Genomic DNA, 27,344 nt, shown 5'->3' on the forward strand with positions numbered 1-27,344 from the left:
TATGCCTCTGCCAGGCACAGCAGACCCCTAGAACGCACGCCCTCTTGAAAGAGGTTGAGGTCCCTGTAAGAATCGTCCTGGGGAAGAAAGCTAAAGAGAGACATGAAGCACTCTGGCTGCAGCCTCGTTGACATCCTCGTCTACACCTACAGTCCCCTTGTTGACCACTACAGCAGCCAGAACATAGTTGTTGATGGTTTCGTCATCCATGATCCTCCACGACCCATTGTTCACCTAGATCCTTGTCACTGAACAAGGCCACCTCGTCGACAACCAAGGCAACTCCTTCCAGCATGTCCACCACTTTGTCAACAACGACCAAATTATTGTTACAGCAAAGACTAAGTCTACTACCATACCATCATTGACAAAGCCTATTCAAAGGCCATTGGTCTCCACTTTCCCAAAGGGAATCACTTTGGACAGGGATGTTACGTTGGCATTGGCCTACCTTCCCAGACCAACTCATGCTCAGCCACTGTTTTCTATAGCTCCGCATGTATTGCCTGCAGTCCCCTGTCCATCCATTCCTGCCCAGAGCATGGTAAGGATTCAGACATGGACATGGACATACCAGAAGTTGAGTACTCTGAGGAGCCTGTGCTCCATGTGGTGAACATGCCTCTGCCAGCCCCACCAAAGCAAGGCCTTTCCATAGCAAAAGGCCATCAGCAACCACTTTTGGGGACCCCTGTTCAGAGGAGCAGCCCGCTTTTCCTATACAGGTTCCTACACCGTCTGGCTCCAGGGTTGTTTCAATGGACATACTCTCCACACTGCAGACATTAGTTTCCAACAACAGCTTCCTGCGACACCGTTGCCTTCTCCAGCACCACCTGATACGTTTCCATCAAGGGAAGGTCTAATTCCAACGCCACCCTCTGGTCCTCCTGTGACAGTGCCACTGTTACCACATATTGACTGCACGAATACGGACACCGACGATTACCCATCGAATGGCTCTCCAAGCACGCACTCTACAGATGAGTTTGAAGATCTAGTTTCAGGTGACAGTGAGCCAAGATTTGCCCCCAGACAAAATTGGCTCCTTTCTTGTCCTCATCTCACAAGTGGCAAAGCTTTTTGATCTTCTTCCCTAAGAGCAGTAAAACACAGATGTTCTGTACTAACTGCAGAGGATGCCAAAAAATCAGTGGTGGCCATTTCAGTACTGTAGGATATTTGAGAAGACATGCTCCTAGTAATGGGAAACCTTTTCTCAGCATCTCCCAAGATGAACCCTTTAAAGAAATGAAATAAAGTACCACCACCCAAATGCCTGCACACACAACCTTGTCCGTACTCACTTGTTCCTGCAGCTGCCCGCAAGCTTTCAACCAATCCTTCCTCACCCTGTATGGTACCAAGGAGGGCAAACAACTAGAGGCCTCTGGAAAGTGGGTCAGATCTACAGCTGCAAGACTATCAAAGCAGCTAACTTGCGTGCTAGTCTCTCCTGCTACGATCGTGAGCTGTGCTTCAAGCTGACATGAAGCGCATACGCTGTTACACAAAGATGAGGCAGCATCAGGCTTTGCCATTTTGAACACTGTGCACATAGCGGATACTGGATTCCGCCAAATGTGTAATGGAGCAGTGCTGCACCGCCACGGCTGGTTAAAAGCCACTAACTTCAGACCCAAGGTCTAATAAAAAGTGGTAGAAATGTCTTTTGACGGCACTGACCTTTTTGAAAAAAAGGTTGATGAGACCCTACAAGCCATCAAGGCTGGCACAGAGACAGCATGCTCCCATGGCACACTGCAATGGCGCTGCCAGTCTTTTCACTCCGGTAAAGTGAGGTTCTCACAAACTTCATGGGACTACAGATCCTCTTACTGTCCAAAGGCAGCCCAAACCGGCACCACCCAGGAGAGGTATAGAGGTTGATCTCAACCCTATAGAGGAAACCAATGATGATGTAGATCTTCCTGCAGGGGTCAACTACCAAAGCAGACCTGACCAAGCCATCGCCCAGATTTCCTGCTTCAGCACCCCAGTAAGGGGCTGCTTGCCGACTTTGTTGAACAGTGGAAACACATCGCCACCGACTAATGGGTGCAAGCCATCATGCAACAAGACCATATTCCAAATTTCATTGGGAAATGCCCCTCCATTCCGCCTGTCCTAAGGGTGGAAAAGCATCAATTCTTCTTCAGGAGGTAGGGTCCCTCCTAAACAAGGGGGCAATCAAGCTTGTTTGACCACATCTCAAGGCATTGGCGTTTACTCCAGATACTTTATGGTAAAGAAGTCGGGAGGATGGAGACCAATACTAGGCTAAACAAATTCTGGAAATCTCAAAATGGCCACATGGTAATGCTACAAGACATCCTAGATCAACTGGAAGAAGGGGATTTCCTCGCCTCTCTAGATATAGAGGATGCTTACTTTCATATCCCCATCCACTGGGGGCACAGACGCTTCCTTCGGTTTCAAGTCCAGAGAAGACACTATCAGTTCAGAGCTCTGCCCTTCGACCTGATATTAGCACCTAGAGTATTCATAAAATGTTTAGCTCCAGTTGCGACCCACCTCTGTCGTTCAGGATCCACGTGTACCCATATCTGGACCACTGATGAGTTTGCACCCTATCTGTACCACTGGCGTCGCAACACATCAGATGAAATCCAGTGTCTAACATCACTAGGGTTCTCCGTGAACTTTGCTAAATCATGCTTGCATCCTATTCAAAACTCCCTATTCCTGGGCTCTTGTCTCAACACTTTTGCATGTGTGCCACGCCTTCAGAGGAGGGAGTGAAGAAGATGCTGAACAAGGTCCAGAACTTATTGAGCCTCCACATTGCGTTGGTCCGCTCACTCAAATCCGTCCTGGGAATGTTATCATGCATCCCATTTATTCCTCACTGCAGGCTCCTTACAAGGCCTCTTCAGGAGGTGGCGGATGCCTGTTGGCAACGGTATCGGGTCCTGGATAGACAAGATCTGCCTTCCACCACCATCCTTCCACCAAGCTCTCCAATGGTGGAGACGCAGACTCAACCTCACTCTGGGAGCCCCCTTTCATCTTTCAGCATATCGTCACAGTGAAGACTGATGCATCCCTGGAAAGGTGGGGAGCCCACACTGAACAGTTCCAAGCCAGGAGTCTATGGCCCTCAAATCTTTCAAACCTCAACTGCAGAACAAGGTCTTTCAAACCTCGCAGACAAAAACTGCCACCACCACCATTTTCTATATCCGCAAGCAGGGTTGGGCCCGCTCTTGTGTTCTAACTGGAGAGGCACAAGCGCCGTGGAAATGGACGCTGGCACAAGCCATTTGGCTAATTCCCTTTCACCTGCCAGGCATCCACAATACAATAGCAGACTAACTCAGCAGAGTACGTGGTTCCTGTGATGAATGGGAGCTTCACCAGAGCCAAGTTCTCGATCTCTTCTCTGATTGGGGGCATCTTGACATCGATCTGTTTGCTACAGCGACCAACAAGAAATGTGCCAAGTTCGCAAACCAGTTTTACCAGCAAGGGAGTCTGGGGGACATGTTCTCATTCCAGTGGGACGGACTGTTCCTGTATACGTTTTCCCCAATCACTCTACTACCTTGGTTGTCAATACACTCGGAGAGCTGCTGCAAGATGATTCTAGTGGCACCAGCCATGCCTCTGTAAATTTGGTACTCAGACCTGCTGCACCTGCCACTGACACCCTACGTCAGGTTGCCTTCTTTACCCAACCAGGGAGGGCGGGTCAGTGCTTCATCACGGCCCTACATTACTCAACTTGACGGCCTGGCTCCTGCACCCTAGAATTCAGAGACTTACTGCTACCCACAGTATGCAAAGGGATTCTTGCCAGGGCAAGAGCAGCATCCACAATGTCCTACTACAAAAGCAAGTGGATATGCTTTACCATCTTGTGTGCAACTCAACACCTAGATTTTTTGCAAAATCAAGCAGCGCAAGTCTTGCCATTTCTTCTGTCTTTAGCAGAATCCGGACTGTCGCACTCGTCCAGAGTGCATTTGCCCACCATTTCATGCTATACGCATACCACAAACCAGCCTTCTCTATGGTCTCAGAGGTTGGTGAAAGAGTTCTGTAAGGGCCTGTTTAGTGTCTTTCCCCCAGTTCGGGCCCCAGCTCCAGAATGGGTACTCAGTGTTTTCCTCTCCAAACTTATGGGCCATCCCATCGAGCCTCTACATAGAGCCTCTTTGAAATTTCTCTCCTGGAAGACTGAATTGCTAGTTGCCATCCCTTCGGCCAGTCTGCAAGCGCTCTCCTGCAAGCATCCCTACCTGAGTTTTTACCAGTCTAAGGTGGTGCTCTGGACGAATCCTTCCTTCATTCCAAAGATCCCTTTGCCATTCCACCCGAATGAACCCTTAATTCTACTAGTGTTCTTTGGCACTCCTTTGTCACCGGCCGAGCAATCTTTACATTTTCTTGATGTCGCCCAAGCCCTAATATTCTATGTGACTCACACCAAGGCGTTCTGAAAAAACATTGCAGCTGTTTGTTGCCTTCAGGCCTGTCATCACGGGCAACACCCTTTCAAAGTCTTCCATTGCAAGATGGCTGTCCGCGTGCATTTCCCACTGCCATCGTCTGACCAACAGGCCCCTTCCTGTAAGACCTAGAGAAAATTCAATGAGATCTGTGGGATCTACTACGTCTTTCCTCCTGCTATACATCTGCAGGGCAGACGCGTGGAGGTCGATCCACACCTTCACAAGGTTTTACTGCGTCAATAGGGATTCCAGTGAGGAGTCCCGTATCAGCCAAGGAGTGCTTTGCAACCTGTTAACATGAGGTGAGTGTTCCAGAGGCGAGTTGGTTACTTTTGCTGAGCTATGCCTCCATCCGTTTTGGTTGTGTATATGTACTGCTATATAATCTTATTTAAGAGCATGTGAATCCATGAAAGAGCCAATGCTGAAGAAGGATTAGGTTACTTACCGTTTAGTCCTATTCTCCAGCATTGGTATCTTTCATGGATTCACATGCAACAATCCTTCCTACCCCTCTCTGGCTCTTCTTGGCTCCTACTGCCATATCATCTGAAGACAGCTTCCAGGGGAGTAGCGAAGGGGACCTGTCTAATTGGCTATGGTCACTATGACCCGAAATTACTCTATTAGAGCACTAAAGTGACAAGCATTTTAAAAGTTTAAAGGTAAACTGCGTTACTGTTAACAGGGATTCCCAGGCTGACAACGGGGAAATATTCAAGAGCATGGGAATCCATGAAAGATGACCATGCTGGAGAACAGGAGTTACAGGTAAGTTACTTATTCAGTATGAAGGAAGTGCTGAAAGCGGTATTGGGAGTGCTGGCAGGGGCACAGCATGGAATAAACAGATTAGGACATAAAGTATAGTGTAAGAGATTGACTTCATGACAAACATTCATTTTCTGTTACCACATCAATTTTACTATGATGGGAATGATGGAAATGCAAGGAGTTTGAAAAGAAAGTTTGTGACCTTGGATGATTCCGATGGTAGCTGAGATTGAGTGTCTAGATAGTTTTCTGGGTTGCAGGAATAAAGGGCGTTATGGCCGAGTATTGTCATCTGTTAGTTGCTGCAACAGATGTGTGAAAGGAAAGTTATTTGCAACACATGTACATGTTCTCCAGCATGGGGTCTGACAAGGATTCACATGCTCATGAATAGTCCCTGTTGTCCAGCTGGGAATCACTTGGTAAAAGAAAAAAACGTTTTACTTTTACTTGAAAACTATTTGTCCTCTAAACCAATCACTGTCCTCTGGGTCATACTGCCCCCATCCATGTGTAGTCCTCTCCCTAAGCTCCAACCCTGGTGGCCATCTTCAGATTTATACTGCACGCTTCAGTTTTGGGAGTCCTCTTAGTGCTCTCCCATTCTTTTTGCCTAATATTTTGAGCTTTTTGGTAAAATTTGAAAGTTTTGACTGATGTTTGAATTCATAATTCGACCGGAGGTCGATTACCAGCAGCGGGGATCCGCTGTTGGTGAAGATCAAACTACATTGAGGATCTTTCATTGGAAGGCTCAGGTTTGGGCCTACTTTACGTCTTTTTTTCCATGACCGGGGAGAAGAGATGCCTCTTCAAACTCTGCCTGAAATGTGGACTAAGGAATGTTTTGGTGGAGGATCGACACCACAAATGTCTCTTCTGCCTGCATCCGGACCATGATGAGAAGGGATGCAAGGTCTGCCGTGGGGTTTCGAAAAAGACAAAGAAGGACCGCTACAGGGGCTAGTGGCATGGTTAAAATCGGGTAAAGCCTCTGACTCTGAGCATGATCAAGCTTCCCCCAGGACTGGCTGGTCCTACAATCGAACTCCCTCAGATAAGAGGTCAAGGTCCTTTGAAGAAACCCCACCCGCACGGGTCAAAATGAAGGCAAGGCTTCACACCACGGATCCGACTTGGTTCGCCGCTGCTGCGGGTGCCAGCTCGGGGGGGGAGGGAGGACAAGGTCGCCATCACCAACCACATCCACAGTGAGCCTGCTGGCGAGGGTCGCACACTGTAAGATAGTCCTTGACCCCTTTGAAAAATCTGCTTGCCATTGGCGGACAAGGCGCCGAAGGAGAAATCCAAGGTGGGCCCTTCTCCACCTCCATCGAAGCCTCAACCAGCCAAGACCGCACCACCATCAACTGCGTCATCACCGGCTGCAGTTGCCACTCCGACGACCCCATCGACTTCCTCATCGACGACCACTACCTCTTCAAAAGGAGGGCAGGCCACAAAGGTGGTGCCCACAGTCACAGAGACGGCTACTCCGCTGGTGTCCTTACCGGCACGGTGTGAGTTATCTGCCACAGATTTGGCAAAGACTCCCAAAAAGGGGACAGCAGCCTCTCCCCCCAAAGGCCCCCACCCCCCCTCAATATGTCTTAGGAGCGGGGGAGGGACTAGGGCTCCGACGACCCTTAGGAAGGGTACAGAACATAGAGCTGAACCAAGTGTGCCAAGCACAATTATACTAGCTCTGATGAGGGTGACGACCTACTATTCAGACCACGAAGGGGGCCAAGGACCCTTGTTGTAAGGAGGGTTGTCGCACGGTTGAAGAATCCGTACACCGCCCCGCCCAAGTGGCCCGAGATGAAATAGAGAGTCCCGGACTTGGCCCCCAAGTGCCTGAGGTCCCAACCTTCACCTGACTCTGCGTTCTCAGCCACGGCCAAGAAACGCTCTGCGAATCAGTTGTCCTCATCCATGGTACCCCCGGACCAGGAGTCGAAGAAGCTAGACGCAATGGGGTAGTGGATTATCTATACGGCTACCAGCACCATTAAGGATGGTAATGCATTGGCCATTTGGTTAGGCTACGACCGGTTGCTCTGGTATAAGCTGGGCCCTATTCTTGACTTCCTACCTGATGACAAGAAAGCAAAAACTCTTGAGCTGCTCTAGGAGGGGGAGGTGGCCTCGGACCACGCCATCACAGTGGTGGTGGACATTGTGTACACTGGATTCAGTCAGATGGGAAACAGAGTGTCTCTTTATCAGAAGGGATGGCTGAAAGCCACCAACTTCATGCCGGACGTTCAGTCTAAGGTGTTGGGTATGCCATTTGACGGAGAAAACCTGTTTGGCAAGGCGAACGCCAAGTCTCTTCAAATCATTAAGACCTACAAGAGATGGCACGTTCGCTGGGCACCCTGCAGCAACGTCGGTCATCCTTTCGTTCCTCAAGGGGAAAACCTGGCAGGTCTGGGCTACACCACCTCTTATCAGCAGTCTTCCAGTTCCACGATGCAGGAGGCATACAGAGGTCGCTCGCAGGCATACAGCATCAGAGGACAGAGCCAGTGCCGCCTGCAGGGCAGGGCACCTAAATGGGCCTGAACTGGCCGTGGACTCAGGCCCCCACTTGTGCACCCCAGTGGAGGCCAGCTGGTGAGGTTCGTCAGCGCGTAGAAGACCATCACCACCAACAGACAGGTGCTGGATTCTCTCGGAAAGGGGCACACCTTGGAGTTCCAACGCAGGTGTCCTCGTATTCACCCTGTAGCTCGACCAAAACATCACATAGTGCAGCTGCTGCAGGAGGTCCAAGCCATGTTGAAAAAAGGGGGCGATAGAATCCGTTCCTCTGCTGTTCTGGGGTGTACTCCAGATTCTTTCTGGTCCGAAAGAAGACAGGAGGGTGAAGTCTGATCCTGGACCTGCAACGCCTCAACAAGTATGTGAAGTCTCAGAAGTTCAGGATGGTCACGTTGCAGCACATGCTTGGCCCACTGGAGAAAGGTGATTCCTTGGCATCTTTGGACCTGCAGGACGCCTACTTCCACATCCTCATCCATCGGAAGCAATGCAAGTTTCTGCAGTTTGTGGTCCAGGGGCAGAACTTGCAGTTCAAGGCACTTCCCTTCGGCCTGAAATAGGCCCCGCCGGTCTTCACAAAGTTATTGGCTCCGGTGGCGGCGTATCTTCGTCTCAAGGACATCCACTTCTACCTTTACCTGGACAAGTGGTAGTTTGATCCCGCTGCCATGCTCTGGCGAGCCAGCACACGGCAAGGACCGTGTATCTGCTGACGGATCTGGGATCCTCCATAAGTATCCAAAGTCCTGCTTGGAGCCATTGCAAGAAGCTCTGTTTCTGGGGGCACGACCCAACACAGTGGCTTGTCTGGCGGCTCCCTCGGAAGAGAGGGTGGTAGCCATCCTAGGGAAGGTGCTGCGTCTGTCGTCAGCGTGGTCGACTACTGTGCAAGTCGCTGTTGGTCATGATGTCCTCCTGCATCAATCTCGTCCTCCTTTGCAGACTGTAGGAGTTTCTGGATGTGAGATGGCTGCAAGTCTCTAGTTCCTGGAATGCCTAAATACCCCTCAATGAGGAGTTCTGACGAGCAATACAGTGGTGGGGCGTGCACTCATCTCGCGCAAGGGGCCCCACTCCAAGCCCCTCCTTACCAGGAGACAGTCACCATGGATGCTTGTCTGGAAGGTTGTGGAGCTCATACCGGACATTTGCAAGCCAGAGGCCTCTGGCTGCCAGAAGAAAAGACTTTCACATCAATGTCCTGCAGCTTTCGGGCCGTATTCTGAGCTCTCATTTCTTTCCTGCCATCTATGAGGGGCAAGGTGGTAAAGGATCTTCACGAACACCACCACCACCATGTTCTACAACCAGAGGTAGGGCAGGACGCGTTCTCCGGCTGTCACCAGCGAGGCCCAGGATTTGTGGCACTGGGCCATTCATCAGGACATGTTTCTCATCCCCTTTCACCTGGCGGGCACCAAGAACACCATTGCAGACTCGCTCAGCAGGGAGCTACATTTTTGCCACGAGTGGGAGCTTTGCAAAGACCAGGTGGATTTTCTATTCCACAAATGGGGTCAACCCCAGAACGACCTTTTCGCGATTGCAATTCATTCTAAGTGTCAGAAGTTGAGCAGCAGGTTCCCACAGCCGAGAAGCATTGGGGGGTGCATTCCCCAGAGCCATCGCGGCAACGACAGCGTTTCTCTCTGGTGGCCTCCATGCTTGACATCTACAGGGCTGCTGTGTGGAGCTCTACACATACTTCATGAGTTTCTACCGCTTCAACAGGTAGGAGTGCCGAGTCAACCAAGCGGTATTACGCAACCTGTTCACTTTAAGTGATTCTGTTCCAGGGGCAGGTGTGTATTGCTTCTGTTGAGCCTTGCCACCTCCCGTGGTTGTGTGTATGTACTGCTGTGTAATTGTTATTGTTGTTCATGAGCATGCCAGACCCCTTGATGGAGAAGGTGTAAATTACTTACCTATAACTATTGTTCTACAGCATGGGTCTGGCATGGATTCCCATGTGATCCCACTGTGGCTTTTCTTGGCTCATACTGCCACTTTATGTGCTTTCCAAATCTGAAGATGGCCACCAGGGGTGGAGCTTAGGGGGAGGACCTTCATTGGATGGGGCAGTATGACCCAGAAGACAGTGATTGGTTTAGAGGAGAAATACAGCTTTCAAGCGAAAGTGAAACTGTTTTTTCTTTTACCGAGGATTCCCAGCCTGACTGGGGATATACGTGAGCATGTGGATCCATGCCAGAACCATGCTGCAGAACAATATTTACAGGTAAGTAACTTAAACCTTCGGAGTGTGATCTGTACCCAGGTGTAATATGTGTCTCAAATATACTTAAAACGCAGTATGTGACAAGAACAGGAAGATGGCATGGAAAAGATGTGCAAATGGAGTTGTTATAAATCTTTTATGCCGCATGGTAATTTGGAGCATCAGGTGAGGTGGAAGGGGAGAGTGAAGCAGTATGCACCATATGTAAATTCTCTGCACATGTAATAAATCCAGATGTGATTGAAAATATAATCTGACCTACAGTATGCCACATGATGGAGGTGGTCGGAGAACACTGCAGAGTTGGCAACAATCCAGTATTGTAATGAACATAGTGAACAGTAAGAAAGATGTTTACCGTACTGCCGGGGGACTTAACAATAAAATAAAAGTGTAAAGTTTTGCTGCACTTGCGAAAATAAAAGGTCAACATAGCTCTGCTCTAGGAAACGCACCTTTGTCCCCAAAGCTAATAAATAAGCCTGGGTCACCCCCTACTAAAATAAATACCTCCTCGGACCCTACCCTCGCCACCAACTGCCGTCCAATCACAACTGTATCATACCTCCTTAAAATTCTCAACCTAACTCGATACACCCAACTCCAAACCTACTTGAAGAAACACAGCCTCCTTGGCTCGTGCTAATCTGGATTCAGACCGAGGCACAGTAGAGAGACCTCCCTCCTTTACCTCAAGATATAGCTCGATTGTATACGCAATGCTGGAGAACTCGCCTTCTTCCTCCTACTTGACTTTTCTGTGTCCTTTGATCTTGTGGACTACAACATCCTCGTCAGCTCCTCACCTCTAAATGTAACTTCTTCAAAGAAGCCGTCAGCTAGGTCAACTCCTTTCTCAGCAAGCGCTCCTCCAGGATTTTCGATGGCTCTGAAGCGACTCTCCCCATCCCTGTCTCATATTGGGTCCTGCAAGGCTCATGCCTATAGCCTACGCTGTACAATATGTACACCAAGCCTCTATACGACCCCCTTGACAGTCTTGAAATTCCTTACACAAACTTTGTTGATGACACGCAAGTCATGCGGAAGCTCACTGGGAACCGTGCCATTGACACTGCCTATATCAATTGGCTCTATAGTATTATCCAAGCTTGGATGGCAGAATACCATCTGTTTGAATGATGATAAAACAAAGCTTCTTATTGTGGGCTCCCAGCACCGACTCAAAAATCCGGACCTGCCGTTTGTATTATTCTCCATCGATGGCAACATCACCCTTGTCTCCAGCCATGTGAAAACCTTGGGCGGGTACCTAGACTCTAAGCGATCTATGCAAAAACATGTCAAGGCCCTTGCAGCATGCTCCACCAAACTCATTTACCTCAGCAGAAGGTTTGTTGTCTGACAACTGCCTCATACTAGCCAGGGCAATTATTGACAGTAAACGGGATTACTGTATTGCCATACTCTATGAAACCTCTACCAAAAACCTTTTAAAAAATTCAACTGATCCAAAACAATTCCCTACGGGCTGACTGGGATATGCAACTCATGGATCACATCTCTCAGGCGAGGGGCAGACTGCATTCAGTTTAAAATTATTTCAATTGCTCACTGATGTATTCACAGGGCTGCACCCTCCTATCTCAACCAGCGTATCTCACAAAGTGCCAAACCACGCTGCTTATGCTCCTCTTCCACCTTGGCCTTAGACACTCCAAGATACACCAGAAAAAGAGCAGGTTGGGTAAGCATCAGTCATAGCTCCCACTCTCTGAAGCGCCCTTACTGCGTTTATCCAAGTAGAGCCTTCATACCCAACCTTTAGACAAAAGCGGAAAACCGTTTGTAGTTTCTTACCTACCCAGAGCTTCCAGCTTATAGCAGTTTTGCGATCCTGCAAAATACAGCGAAAACTGCAGTTTAAGAAAAAAAGCACAACTGCAGTTTTTGCAAAAACACGTGCGAAAATGACCGTGTTTGCAAAAACGCCGATTTAAAAGACTCGGAAGGGGCAGATTCTCAACTTTTTTTGACTCAAGAAATAAAATGTGTAAGCACATCTCATCACGTGCGCAAAACAAAGAGCAGCCCGATCCACAAAGGACATCTGAATGGGCGCATCCTATAAGCACCCATTTAGATGGCCTTTTTCACCCCTTTGCGCAAATCGGGGATGTTTCTCCGCATTTAAAAGCGCATCCCAAATGACAAACAACATTTTAAATATGCATAAATTGTACGCGACCCTTTGCGTCCACTTTGAATAGGTGAGCGGGAGGTGCCACTGCATGACAGGGTCTTTCATGACCTGGTCATGCAATACATTTCTTTTTTAATAAATGGGACAGCAGTGGTATGGACCGCTGCTGTCTTACTTGCATTTATGTTCCTAAACGGATAGAAATGTGTTTTTTTTTTTTTTGGGTTGCATTTTACAGTGGCAGGCCACTGGGCCCGACATGGTGAAATGCGCGGGGAGCCTGTTGAACATCGTCAGGAGAGTGCTTCCAAGGCCAGTTTTTTCAAGTCGGCTGGCCAGCGCATCATTTGCGCTACAGCTCCGCCCTGTGGAAATGTGCAGGTCACCTTTGAGAATGATTTCCTGCTCATTTACAAAAATGTGTTGCCTAAAAGTAGCATATCCTCTGCTCTATTTTTAGATGCCCCATTTTTTCAGGAACTGGGCCAAAATCTACAGTTTCAAAAATAAAAAAATAGTCGCAATCTGAGAGGGAAAGGAGAGAGAGGAATGATGGGTGAGCTGTGGAATGATGGGCAAGAAAGCAGAGGGAGAGCAGTGGATCAGAGGGGGAAGTGGTGGGCAAGAGAGCAGAGAGGAAGCAGTGGGCCGGTGGACCAGAAATCAGAGAGCTGAGCGGGAGGTACAGAAAGTAGAGGGAGCATGGGCTCAGGGGCAGCAGTTGGTGAAAAGAAGAGAGGGGTTGGCCGGAAAGAGGCAGTGAACTGCAGATCGGGAGAAAGGATGAGGGAAGAGTGCGATAGAATGGGGGGGGACGATGCAAGATGCAGGAGTAGCACAAAAGAATGAAGGGATGTATACTGCTGGAGGAACTGGGGAGCGTAAGGTGGCAGTTGGCAGTATGATTTGGAGTGTGGCAGGGACTGGAGAGTGCAAATTGTGACTTGGCAGTGTGACAGAATATGCAAGCATGTGTATGACTGAGAATGAGAGGTTCAGGGATGCAAGTTGTGATGGGGAATTGGTGAGACTTGTGAGGAGTGTTGGTGTGAAAGGTGTGTGGGTGTTTGAGGATTGGAGAACATAGAAGGGTAATATGTTCAGCATTACAACTGATAATGATCAATACCGTTAATAAAATTAAATAAATAGGCATGCACATTAACCCAAAAACATTGCCAAAACAAACACTGTTCTGCCAAGCCAGAGACATCTGGGACAATCCCTATTACGTTGCTACAATAGGTACAAATGACACCCTGGCTCTCATATAGCCTTGCACACTGCCTCTTTCCTGCAATGTGCCAGTCTTACACCCTCCAGTGAATAGTATATGTGCTGCATAATTTGACATTTGATGCTGCAAAATGTGCTATTTCATGCTGCAATATCCTGTAGGGTCTGCCTACCGAATCATACAGCTCAGTAGATTATGTACATTATTTGTGTGAGACGGAGTACATAGAAAATTACACTGGGTAAAACTATTCTAAATCAATCTATACACATCAAACATATTTCATTCAAAGCAAAGAATGAGTGTGAGTATGCAAAATATTGCTGGACTTAGTAACCCAGCTTTAGGAATATGAAATGAGGTAACCTTCATAATGCAATACTTCTTGATGATATTGCTTTTGGGCTACTGGGAAGTTGACGCAGTAATGGCTAAGGAGAGCAAATGCTTGCAGCCTTTGGCACTTAGATGTCATAAATACCAGAGCCTTTTTTCAAAATTGTTTTCAACAGCCATGCCTTGAAAATGTAACGTGCAGTCCACATACCACATGGGGGAGCAAACCTTCTCTTAAGTACCTAGTGGCAAAAATTGCATGTAGAATACCTGCGTTATTCAGGATAGGTTATACCGCTCAGGCTGAGTGTTTTTTTTGTGCAAATTATTCAAAAGTGCATAATACTTTATGGATGGGAACCACACATAGGGCAAAGGTCAGAGTACCTCCCCTGCCATCTTAGTCATATATGCAGCTGGTAGGACTCCTAGACTTTTCCCCCCCTTCAGAATTCATGACATGGGACAAGGCATTCCTATATTACTACAGCCCCTCTCCAACCCAGACCCTAGCCCAGAACAGTATCGGTTTGAATGAAATCCACGCCAAGATCCTGGTATTGTCAAGTTCTAGATGGACCAGGGCCGATGCGGCTGACACAGGCAAAAGCAACAATTTATTCAGGAATTTATTCTCACATGTGGATAAATCAGCAGTGTTAGCATGGCCCCACAATTCTGAACCGTATGTAGATGCAGGTATGGCTTGGCTGTGGAATAATTCCAAAGCGAGGAGATTACACCTCTGCCGTGTTTAGCTTGGAAAGACAGTATTCCCCCACAGTATTTCGTTAGAGTGCTGATTTAGTAGCCTGTGGCTCCCAGCTACCAAAGTCCTCGAACCTCACTCCGAGATAATCAAAATCAGTGACTTGTTCAGTGGGGGAATCACGTACACTCAATCGTAATGATCTCTTTTTGGCACGAGGTGGCCTGAAGACCATCACTTTGCATTTTGTGTTGTTTAAGGATAACTGCAATTGAGCACATTTATTAACAAAAATGGTCACCCTGCGGTATAGTGGCCAAGAGGACTGTGTCGTCTGCATACAAAAGTGCAAGATATTTGTCAGCATCCATCCGGAGGCATCCCTGGCACCCCTTATCAATGCATCTTTTATTCTCCACCATGGGGTCTCGTATGGATTCACATGCTCACGAATATTCTCCATCGTCAGGCTGGGAATCCTCGGTAAAAGAAAAATAGTTTCACTTTCACTTAGACTGTATTTCTCCTTTAAACCAATCACAGTCCTCTGGGTCATACTGCCCCATCCAGTGACAGTCCTCTCTCTAAGCCCCTCCCCTGGCAGCCATCTTCTGATTTTTACTGCACACTTCAGTGTTGGGAGTCCTCGAGTTTGCTCTCCGAGCTACTTCTACGTTTTTGTGTTTTCGACGGAAAAAGGTTCTATTTTTGTTACGAGAGCCTGTGTACTCTTTTCTCCATCTGCCGACAGCAGGGATCCGCTATCCGTGAATTTCAGCGCCCCTCAGGGGCAAAGATCATCAGTTTCCATAAGGCCATCAGGCCTACTTCGCGCACTCCGAACATGACGGAGGAGAAGGGAGGAAGATCCCTCTTAAAGTCCTGCACCAAGTGCGGGCTACGGAAAGTGTTTGTTGAAGACAAGCACCTGCAATGCCTCTACTGCCTGCATCCAGACCACAAGGAAGGAGAATGCGAGATAGGCCTCGGTTTCTCCAAGAACACGACGAAGGATAGGCACAGTAGACTGGCGGTGTCGCTGAATGCCAAGGCCTCTCCCCGGTGCTCCGAACAGGGTCATGCCTCACCCAGGACCAGCCGGTTCGAGGAACGTTCTAAGTCCTTTGAGGGTGCCTCATCCGCAGGGGCCCAAGACGAGGCCAAGAACTGCAAGTCGGGTCCACCGAGGTTGCCGCGGAAGCAGGTCCTACGGTGGACAGGGCGCGATCAACATCACCCTCCGCCTCCATTGCGAGCTGGCAATAGAGCTCCTCCTAGAAAAGGAAATCGTCGAACCCTGCTAAACTGCGGGAGAAGCCACGGAGGGAGGAAAAGGCTGAACTGGCCAAGAAGGCCAAATTGGCATAGAATACGACTTTGTCAGCGATAGAGTTGGTGGCGGCTGCTCTCACGAAGGCTAAGGGGGCTGGCCCAGTGAAGGTAGCCCCCGCAGCGCAGAAGGTAGCCTGGCCGCCGAGGTGCAAAACCGCTGCAGTGACTTCAGTGGCGAAGTCTGCTGGCACGCCGGAGAAGGGGATACCATCTCAGGACCCAGTTCGGCCCATCAGCGTGGAAAAAAGGGCGAGGGGCAAGGAGGACCCGGATCAATCCCATGCCGTGGCCCAAACCGTGAAGTTTTGTCCACAGCCAAGGACCTGGAGTCAATACACACGGTCCATGTGGACATGGACGAGGACGGCGCAGGGCCTGCCTAGTGTTCCGATCATGCCAGCTCTGCCGAGGGATGTGTCTCTTGACATCGTATCGACCCTCCACACCTTGGTGTCGGAGATCCAGAAGAGAATGCCACAGGGCCCGGTTGCAATGGTCCCCCAGCCGCCCGATCAGCCGCAAGCGAAGAAGAGGAAGTGTCACCCGATGCCCCCATTTCAGCCTCCTCATCGATGTCGGGCCCCCTCTCTCCCAGCAGACCCAGACAACGGTACGGGATGGATATGGCCACATTGAAGGACGACGATATCGTTGCAGCGGGAGGCGGGTCTCTGCAGCATAGGGCGTCCCCACTGGATGAGGTGGGGTTGTTCCATTCCATGATCGCCAGAGCCTCCAAGCTATTCCAGCTTGTGCCCGAAGAAACCAGGAAGGAGGGTTTCTTGCACCAGAGGTTCGAAGCCAAGAGGAAGACATTCATGACGGTGCCCCTTCTGGACGTCGTGTGGGAGGTGGGTCTGGCCCTCTTGAAGAACCCTTGCAAAGCTCTCGCCAAACGGGTAGGCTGGAGAAGTAGTACCGGGTGCTAATTCCACACCAAATGTGTCTTAGGTCGCAAACATTGCCGGATTCGGTGGTTTCAGCAGCCGCGAGGAAACTGTCGGTTAGCCTATCCTCGTCTTCAGTCCCTACTCACAGGGGAAGAGGATGGATGCCATGGGAAGGAAGGTGATTTACACCGCAGCGTCTACCATCAAGGCGGCCAACGCACTGGCGATTCTAGCCAGGTACGACAGGGAGCTGTGGTACAAGTTGGGCCGATTTTGGAGTTCCTCCCCGACGACAAGAAGATGGACGCAAATGCTCTCTTCCAGAAAGGGGAGGTAGCATCGGATCACGCAATCACAGTGGCGGTGGACATTGCCGACACAGGGTTTCGGCAGATGGGGAACAGTGTCTGCCTTCGTTGCCAAGGCTGGATGAAGGCCACGCAATTTCCACCAAGAGGTCCAAGTGAACGTACTGGACATGCCTTTTCGACAGATAACCTTTTCTGAAAGGTCGTCGACGAGTGCCTACAGGCCATCAAGGAGGAAAGTCGAGCAGGTCTTCAAAAGGTTTCTCCTCATCATACCGTCGGGCATCCAGATCCATGACTCAGGAAGCATACAGAAGCCGTTTCCAGGCCTACAGTGGAAGACGACAGCGTCGCCAGCAAGGCAGGCCACCTGCACCGAAGCAAGCCTGAACCGGCCAGGACATGGGAAAAGATCACCACCGACAGATGGGTGCTGGATGTTCGCCCAAGAACATATCTTGGAGTTTCAGCGTAGGTGACAGTGGATCCCTCCAGTGGCCCGTCAGGATCAACACATCCCTCAGCTCTTGGAGGAAGTACAGGTCACGTTGCAAAAAAGGGTGATAGAGCTAGTTACCCAGCGACTCTCTGGCTTCGGAGTCTACTCTAATACTTTAGTTTTACAAAGGTAGCGGGCGCCCCTCTCTCGCAAGAACAGACATGATAACCTGTTCAGTGGTTATTAACCACTTGAGAGTTCGCAGCCACTGCTTTTACTCACTGTGCCTTTCACAGATGGGAAATATCCATTTGCATATCAGTCTTTGTCCTGCCCAGGGGCAGTCCAGCACCGAAATACAATGGCAATTCCAATCTGAACGAGAGTACCACCAGCAACCCCATACACGTGTTTCACCCTTGTTGGGGATCATCAGTGAGGTGAAGCTGATGCCTCTCTAAGCACAGGCCAGACGTGGTCTCCCTCTCACTGTGCTTAGAGAGGCATCAGCTTCACCTCACTGATGATCCCCAACAAGGGTGAAACACGTGTATGGGGTTGCTGGTGGTACTCTCGTTCAGATTGGAATTGCCATTGTATTTCGGTGCTGGACTGCCCCTGGGCAGGACAAAGACTGATATGCAAATGGATATTACCCGTCTGTGAAAGGCACAGTGAGTAAAAGCAGTGGCTGCGAACTCTCAAGTGGTTAATAACCACTGAACAGGTTATCATGTCTGTTCTTGCGAGAGAGGGGCGCCCGCTACCTTTGTAAAACTATTTTTTAAGGAACCTGGGATTGGTAACCCTAGGTCTCCTGGGGGCAACCAGACGTGGTCTCCCTCTCACTGTGCTTAGAGAGGCATCAGCTTCACCTCACTGATGATCCCCAACAAGGGTGAAACACGTGTATGGGGTTGCTGGTGGTACTCTCGTTCAGATTGGAATTGCCATTGTATTTCGGTGCTGGACTGCCCCTGGGCAGGACAAAGACTGATATGCAAATGGATATTACCCGTCTGAAAGGCACAGTGAGTAAAAGCAGTGGCTGCGAACTCTCAAGTGGTTAATAACCACTGAACAGGTTATCATGTCTGTTCTTGCGAGAGAGGGGCGCCCGCTACCTTTGTAAAACTACTCTAATACTTTTTTGTCAAAAAGACCACCGGGGACTGGAGGCCCATTCTAGATCTGCGACGTCTGAACAAAAACCCAAGGATTCAGGATGGTCACGTTGCAACACGTGCTCGGCCAAATGGAAAAAGGAGACTTCTTGACGTTGCTGGACCTGGAGGACACCTACTTCCACGTCCCCATTCACAGGAAATACCGAAGGTTTCTATGCTTCATAGTGCAGGAACAGCACTACCAGTTCAAGGCCCTACCTTTTGGATTGAAATCGGCCCCCAGAGTGTTCACGAAGTGCCTGGCACCGGTGACGGCCAATCAACGTCTACGGCGGATACACGTATACTCGTACCCCGATGACTGGCTCATCCGGGCCTGCTCGCGAGAGTTGGCCGTCGGGACACACAGAGGCGACCGTCCAGCTACTGACGGATCTGGGGTTCTTCATGAACTATCCAAAGTCCTGCTTCACACCATCGCAGAATGCACTGTTCCTAGGAGCTAGACTTAATACGGTCTCCTGCCTGGCGTTGCCTTCGGAGTAGAGGGTAGCAACCATACAAGGGAAAGTGCAGCGGCAGTTGTCGATAAAGACCGCCACAGTGTGAACCATCAAGTCGTTGCTCAGCATTATGTCGTCCTGCATCTATCTACAGGTTACCGATGCGAACTTTTCGGGAGTTCCTGGACACTCGCTGGATAGAGATGTCCGGAAGCTTTGTGGAAAAGATCCCGCTCAATGAGGAAGTCCGTTGAACGATAAGGTGGTGAGGCGTCTGCTACAACATACCCCTGGGAACAAGGTTTCAAAACCCTCCATACCAGGAGACGGTCACCATGGACGCTTCGCAGGAAGGCTGGGAAGCCCACACCGGGTGCCTGCATGCCAGAGGCCTGTGGCTGCCGGAGGAAAAGGATCTTCATATCAACATCCTGGAACTACAGGCAGTGTTCTGGGCCTTCAAGTCTTTCCTTCTATCTCTGAAGGGCAAGGTTTGAGGATCTTCACGGACAACACCACCACAAGGTTCTACATCAGGAAGCAGGGGGGCACTCGATCCCCAGCACTCTCCAAGGAAGCACAGGACTTGTGGCGCTGGGCCATCGGACAAGAGATGTTCCTCTTCACCTAGCGGGAGTCAAGAACACCATTGCAGACTCCCTCAGCAGGGAATTGCGCTCCTGCCATGAGTGGGAACTCCGGCAGAACCAGGTGGAGCGCATCTTCGTCAGTTGGGACAGGCCCCAGTTCAATCTGTTTGCGACAGCGGCAAACTCCAAATGCCAGAAGCTTACCAGCAGATTCCACAAACTGAGGAGCCTGCGATATGCGTTCTCCTTCCAGTGGGAAGGCCTGCTTCTGTACGTGTTTCCTCCGTTGCGTCTCCTGCTACGAGTCATCAACACACTCAGACAGTGGCAATGCAAGATGATGCTCCTCGCACTGGCGTGGCAGAGTCTTGCTACGTGGTGGCAGTCTCAGAATATTACCCCTCTGAGGTTCACGGCCCTGCAGATTCTTCATTACTTGCTTTCCTTGGCCAAGGCCGGACTGGTGCATGCCTCTATCAAGGTACATCTGGCAGCTATCTCCCGCTACATCAGGTCTCAAAGAAGATCTTCACTTTGGTCTCACCAACTCGTCAAGGAGCTCCTCAAAGGAATGTTTCGGTCTTTCCCGCCGGTGAAGGATCCTGCCCCGGCGTGGGAACTCAACGTGGCGCTGACTAGGCTCATGGAGGCCTCCTTCGAGCATATGCATCAAGTCCCTCTCAAATTCCTCTTGTGGAATACGCCTTTCCTTGTGGCCATCACCACTGCCAGGAGGGTAGGTGAGATCCAGGCCCTATCCTTCAAACAGCCATACCTGAGTTTCCACGAATTGAGGGTGGTGTTGCAGACATACACCCCTCTTTTATGCTGAAGTCAGAATTCCACCTCAATGAGCCTTTGGTGTTACCTGTTTTTTTTCTCAAAGCCATTAGTCACTGGCTGAAAAGGCCTTGCGTTCGCTGGACGTTGCGTTTGCCCTCAAGTTCTACGTGACGCACACAGAGTTTTCTGAAGACTTCTCAAGTATTTGCGAACATTTGTCCTGTGAACCATGGGAAGGCTTGTCCAAGGCTTCCATCTCAAGGTGGCTCTCGGGCTGCATCATGCACTGTCATCAGTTGGCGAACTGACTGCTGCCCGGCTGTCCGAGAGCCCACTCCACCAGAGCGATTGCTGCGACGACCGTGTTTGTCTGATGTGCCCCTGCTGGACATCTGCAGGGCGGCTACGTGGAGGTCCACGCACAACTTCACAAAGATTCTGCTGCGTTGACAGGGATTCTAGGGAGAGGAGTCCAGAGTCGGCCAAGCAGTGCTGCGCAACCTGTTCTCTTGAGGCGAGTCTGTTCCAGCTGTAAGAGTTGATTGCTTCTGTTGAGCCTTGCCACCTCCTGTGGTTGCGTAATGTTGTACTGCTATGCATTTGTTATTCATGAGCATGTAAATCCATGCCAGACCCCATGCTGGAGAAGGAACAAGTTACTTACCTGTAACTATTGTTCTCCAGCATGGATTCACATGCAAACCCTCCCTCTGGCCCCTATGCGGCTCTTCTTGGTTATACTGCCACTTTACGTGCTTACCAAATCTGAAGATGGCTGCCAGGGTAGGGACTTAGGCTTAGGGAGAGGACTGTCATTGGATGGGGGCGGTATGACCCAGAGGACAGTGATTGGTTTAAGGGAGAAATACAGTTTGTAAGTGAAACTGTTTTTCTTTTACCGAGGGTTCCCAGCTTGACGATGGGGAATATTCATGAGCAAGTGAATCCATGCCAGACTCATGCTGGAGAACAATAGTTACAGGTAAGTAACTTGTTCCTTTCTTGTTTGTAGACATTGAATGAAATGGGGACCAGGGAACAACCCTGCCTTACTCTGACATTTACCCCAAAATCTTGGGTTTGCTCGTCCCCCTGCCCAAATCTAACAGTGGTTGTGTTGGCAGAATATAATGAGCGTATGATAGCTACCATATCGGGCGGGGCACAACGTTTCAGCAGAATATTCCACAGGAGTTCTCGTGAAAAGGTATCAAATGCCGTTTTTAGATCCACGCAGACCACATAAAGGTACATTTTTTTAAAGATAGTATATTTAGCTATGATTTTAAAAAAAGATGAAACAATGATCTATTGTACCCCTATTTGGTCTAAGCCGGGCCTGCAAATGACTAACCATATTTTAACGATATGCCCACTCCTGCAGGAGTTTAAGAATGAGTTTCCCAAAGAGCTTACCAACACCGTCCAAAAGGGAGAAGGGGTGGTAGCTGGCTGGAGAATCTTTACCACCCTTTTTGTAAATAGGAACAATTGTCAACCTGCGCCAGGAGGCTGGTATCTCGCCAGTACGCAAAATCGCATTAAACAGCCTACACAACACTGGGGCCCAAATCACTACCTCATCTTTGAAGAGGTCTACCGGGATCAGATCAGGACCTGTAGACTTTGAATGTTTTAGGGAGTTACGTTCTGCCTCCTCCTCCCCAACAGAAAATGAGAAGATTGCCAGGGATAGTGGTGTGTGTGTATGTTTCGGAGCTAGGTTCTCATGTCAGTAGATATTTACGAAGTTGGATCGCCATTCGGTTTCCCAGTTACTTTGTAAATCTCGGTCCCCCTTCAAATTCTTGACAGTAACCAGCTTCCAGAAGGAGCAAGCATCCGTTGATTGCAAGGCACTGTATAACCTACCCCATTGGTCAGAGACAAACTCATTTTCCTCCCAGTTCGTTCTTTGTAGTTTAGTCTCAGAGCACACAGGGCAACTTTGTCAATCCCCTGTGGGCTGGCTGTTTACACAGTGCACAATCTCCCTTTTAGCACTGTGGCAGGCCTGTTCATACCACCCTGCCTTGGGGAAAACGTATTTCTTTGCTTCACATGCGGGTAATGACACCAAAGGAACTAAATTCCTTTTGAATACCGTATTATCACTAGAAGCTGAGTCACAAATTGCACTAATATTGCTTAAGATAGAGGCATACATGGACGGTTTCGAGCCCTGTTTCAGCAAGTGTACCCATCTAACCCCTTTTCGTGCATGACCAGTACCTACCTTCGGCTGGTCAACATGATGGGGCATGGTCCCATCCTTGCCCCTTCATATCCCACGATTTCTACTACTAGAGGAAAAGGGTCACTCTCTGGTCTCTTACAGATTGCAAAATCACAATCCTGTACCAATCATTTCCTGTGATTAAAATGTAATTGATCAGGGAGCTCCCATCAGCTCCACTAAGTTTTTTTTGCAGACTGATCACATTCAAAACGGCTGTTGCAGGCCCTTAAATTCAATTTATACAGAATGCTCACTGACTAGGAAAGGCGAAGCACGCAGTGGAAAGGGATGGCGGGGAGGGATGGTAATAAGCGGTGGGATATCCCAAGTCTCCTCTTGGTCGTCCCACGATCCTACAAAATCATTGTGTGGTTCTAGCTGGAGAATAAAATCACACACCACAACAATACAGTAGTGGTGTTGCGGGGACGGGCTAATATCTTAAACTAATTCCTGGAGGCCAGTCAAAGTCTTCGATCCCTTAGCGAGTCTATTATACAAATTGAATAGACATACCCCGTCCTCCTTGCCCATACATATCTTCCACATTTGTAGGTTCGGTGAGCCAGAGTTCACAACCTCCTCCTATATCATATAGATGTAACACATTTCATTCCGCAGTTCAGTACAATGGCTAAATATTCATTCATTCATTTTGTCATGCGTTTAGCGCCTTTCTCCATAATGATGGTCCCAACGTGGTTGTTGGTTGAACACCTTCAGACGGGCCAGAGTTCAAATTTGGGAGAATTGAGAGTTGCTATTATGCATGTGTGCATGCCAGCCATTTAGGTTTTGTGAGGGTGGCTAAGACCCTGTTTATCACTCATGTCTGAATGGCATCTGGATGGGCGCAATGGAGGTAAATTATGAACTAAACAAGGGTGGATTGTGTTTAAGGACCTAGAGAGTTGTGTGAAGCGCTTTGTCATTCAAGGTAGCTTCATTCTTATGGCAGACGTGTTGTGCAATAGTGTTTGAGTTTGTCCAAGCCCAACAGGGCGATATCAATTGAAAGCTTTGTGTTAAAGTGGGATTGAGCCCAGCGAAGGGAGACCCGGGTGAAACAAAAATCACCCGAGAATTTGTACATGTGGAATACTAAGAAGAAAGGAACTTGATGTTTGTCGTGGTGCATCAGGCCCTCTGAAAAGAATTTTCAATGGCAAAGAGACTTTGGCACAGAAGGGCATGGTGTTGAAGTTGTGAACTGCATCCTTGTGCTCGAGAAGCCAGAGACCGTGCTAAGCTTGAGTGTGAAAACATGAGGAAGGGAAGCCAACGGCTTGAATATCCTAGCATATAATTTCTTGAACACTTTTCTTTTACATTACATCGTTTCCCACACTATTTGTATTTAGAAGTAAAGATTGGCAATAGGTTTATTAGTATAGGCCCCTTTTATTTTGACAGACTCGAAAAGGACTGCGTTATTATTCAATGTCATAGCTTGCTCCCATCTTTAGATTTAGGATTAGATAGGTGTTTTTCAAACCCAATAGAAGTTCAAAAAACACCCTTGAACTGTGACCACTTGTCTGTCTTACTGTTTGATACCATGCATCCCTTACACTGCCCTTTGCGCGTCCCTCCTCAACCCTGCCCTCTGTACCATCTGTGCCCTCCCTCCTCCCCCCTGCCCTTTGTGCCGTCCCTCCTCCTCCCTGCCCTTTGTGCCGTCCCTCCTCCTGCCTGCCCTTTGTGCCGTCCCTCCTCCTCCCTGCCCTTTGTGCCGTCCCTCCTCCTCCCTGCCCTTTGTGCCGTCCCTCCTCCTCCCTGCCCTTTGCGCCGTCCCCCCTCCCCCTGCCCTTTGCGCCGTCCCCCCTCCCCCTGCCCTTTGCGCCCTCCCCCTGCCCTTTGCGCCGTCCCCCCTCCCCCTGCCCTTTGCGCCGTCCCTCCTCCCCCTGCCCTTTGCGCCGTCCCTCCTCCCCCTGCCCTCTGCGCCGTCCCTCCTCCCCCTGCCCTCTGCGCCGTCCCTCCTCCCCCTGCCCTCTGTGCCGTCCCTCCTCCCCCTGCCCTCTGTGCCGTCCCTCCTCCCCCTGCCCTCTGTGCCGTCCCTCCTCCCCCCTGCCCTCTGTGCCGTCCCTCCTCCCCCCTGCCCTCTGTGCCGTCCCTCCTCCCCCCTGCCCTCTGTGCCCTCCCCCCTGCCCTCTGTGCCGTCCCTCCTCCCCCCTGCGCCGTCCCTCCTCCCCCCTGCCCTCTGTGCCGTCCCTCCTCCCCCCTGCCCTCTGTGCCGTCCCTCCTCCCCCCTGCCCTCTGTGCCGTCCCTCCTCCCCCCTGCCCTCTGTGCCGTCCCTCCTCCCCCCTGCCCTCTGTGCCGTCCCTCCTCCCCCCTGCCCTCTGTGCCGTCCCTCCTCCCCCCTGCCCTCTGTGCCGTCCCTCCTCCCCCCTGCCCTTTGCGCCGTCCCTCCTCCCCCTGCCCTTTGCGCCGTCCCTCCTCCCCCTGCCCTTTGCGCCTTCCATCCTCCCCCTGCCCTTTGTGCCATCCCTCCTCCCCCTGCGCCGTCCCTCCTCCCTCCTGCCCTTTGCGCCGTCCCTCGTCCCCCCTCCCCTTTTTGCGCCGTCCCTCCTCCCTTTGCACCGTCCCTCCTCCCTGCCCCTTGCGCCCTCACTGCTGCCCGCCCTCGCTGCTTTCCCGCTTTTGGGCCCTCGCTTTCTCTCCCCATTTGCACTGCCACTGCTGGCCTAGCTTTAATAGATTGGATTTTTTGTATTCTCTCTTGAGTTGCCATATATTCCTTATTCCTCCATCAGTGCTTCCCTTACCCCCCGGCTGTGCCCTTCATTTCCCTCCCTTGTTGTCATTTCTTCTTCTTCCATGTGCTCTTTCTCCTCATTCCTTCCCTCCATGCTAAATGTAAAATGCAATAAACTACAAACGGCAAAAATAGTGGCATTGCCAATGCTTGTTGTTTACTGTGTTTCAGGGATACACTGGAAAAGGCAATATGCGCAGAGGAGCAAGAGATGGTGACTTCCCGCATGCTCCTGAATGCCTACGAGGACCTAGGCCCAGAGTTTGAGGATCTAATGAAGGAGTACACCCGATTGAAGAAGGACATTGCCACCACCAAGTGGGCCCTTGCGGAACTCGGAAAGACCAGCAAATGAGAAGATGAATGCAGTGCCTTCTCCCCCGACCAGTGCAAGTGTGAAACAGACGCTGCTACGGTGACAAACATTTGTGTGACCACTTAGCGGTCCTGGGAACATATTGTAATCATCTGAATTGTTGATTGTGGTTTAGCACATTCAGGCACTAAAGTGTCCCTCTGAACGTGTACACATCTTTGATGGTCTTGAATTCACAACTTCTTCAGATAACTTCAATTGATCCAAGGGACCCCTAAAGCGTGGGGCATTGGCAAGTGCAGGTGCTAGTCAAGATCACTTACATTACACTAAGGGGAACGTGTGAATATAAACCGTTTCTTTACATTGGTAAGCTTGCCCTAAGAGGGCTCTGCAAGAGCATTTAGACTGGTGGGAGGCAGGAGTGGGGACTACAGACCTAGGGTTAAACGTGTACAGAATCTTTATATTGATAGAAATCTCACAAGGGCGGGCAGTGAGCGCATACAGATACTTAACTTTTACAGAGGGGACCTTCAGGGGATATATGAAGTGTGAGTAAGGAAAGTCCATAGGAAAAACTCAATTTTTCCAGTCAGGTGGCACACGTTTGAGAAGATCTCTCAATTACAATTGCTGCACAGTGCCACACGACTTGCATAGCCAGAGCTCAGTCTTTGACCAACAGAGGGCAGATACCATTGTCTATTAGAGTGGCTGCCCGATATGCCCCATGCTCTGAGCCATTGCAGCCTGGGCAGCGTGCCTCTCTGCAACATCACCATGTGCACATGTTGATAATATTAACCACGAGGCAACACATTATAACTTTAACATTAGGGAATTGAAGGTAATAGGTAACTTCACAATGGAGTAGGAAAATAATTGTTTAAGATAATTTCTCGCTCGACCAGGGCGAGGCGTCTGTTATTAAACATTACTTACACTTGATTCACAGAAATGTATGTATTTTTATTTTTTGCTCAATTGTGAAGTCTGCCATGCAGATTACCGATTATACTGTTTTAGGAAAAGGGATATCCTATAACAGTGATTTAAGATATGGAAGTGTTACCGTTCCTGCATACTGGATTGAGAAAAGTGATCAACAGATGTATTGATCTAAACAGAGGAGAGTCTGTTACTTGTTACTCTTTGCTGTTTTGTTAAAGGCATTGGTTGTAGATATTCAAACTAGAACATTGTGGGAATATGTTTATGGCATGTCTACATTTGCAGAGTAATTTAAACAGATGATTTATGAAAAGAGTCTGAATTTATTGTTGCAGAAAAGCAACACCGCATTTATCTGTATTGTAAACATCCTTTTCTGGAGAAAGTAAAAACATTAAAAAGCAAAAAACGTTATTCCTAATAAAATGTCTTGTGGTATTACCAACAAGTCGATATTAGGACCATCTGCAATGCGAGAATACTGAGTTTGGCTTAGCCTGAATATATGGGTATGTTGTAATGAATGAATGAAGGACGATTATTGTATTTGACACTACATTTAAATGCAATTTCTTTAGCTTTAGGATTTTTAATAGTTAAATATCTGCATACACAGTATATCTAGG

The 27,344-nt window shown here is 49.4% G+C and overlaps 1 protein-coding gene across 7 annotated transcripts in view; it reads left to right on the forward strand.

The window, feature by feature from the left end:
- The window catches only part of HAUS4 (HAUS augmin like complex subunit 4), an 845,169-nt gene extending 818,025 nt beyond the window's left edge, over positions 1 to 27,144 (forward strand). For all 7 annotated transcript variants that reach the window (XM_069633843.1, XM_069633842.1, XM_069633844.1 and 4 more), the window contains one exon: positions 25,620 to 27,144. In XM_069633843.1, coding sequence (XP_069489944.1) covers positions 25,620 to 25,803 — 184 coding nt within the window. In that variant the 3' untranslated portion in view covers positions 25,804 to 27,144. The remainder of the gene's footprint in view (positions 1 to 25,619) is intronic.
- Positions 27,145 to 27,344: the final 200 nt, after the last annotated feature.

Source organism: Ambystoma mexicanum, chromosome 13, assembly GCF_040938575.1.
Source record: "Ambystoma mexicanum isolate Mex_15411 chromosome 13, UKY_AmexF1_1, whole genome shotgun sequence".
NCBI classification, from domain to species: Eukaryota; Metazoa; Chordata; class Amphibia; order Caudata; family Ambystomatidae; genus Ambystoma; species Ambystoma mexicanum.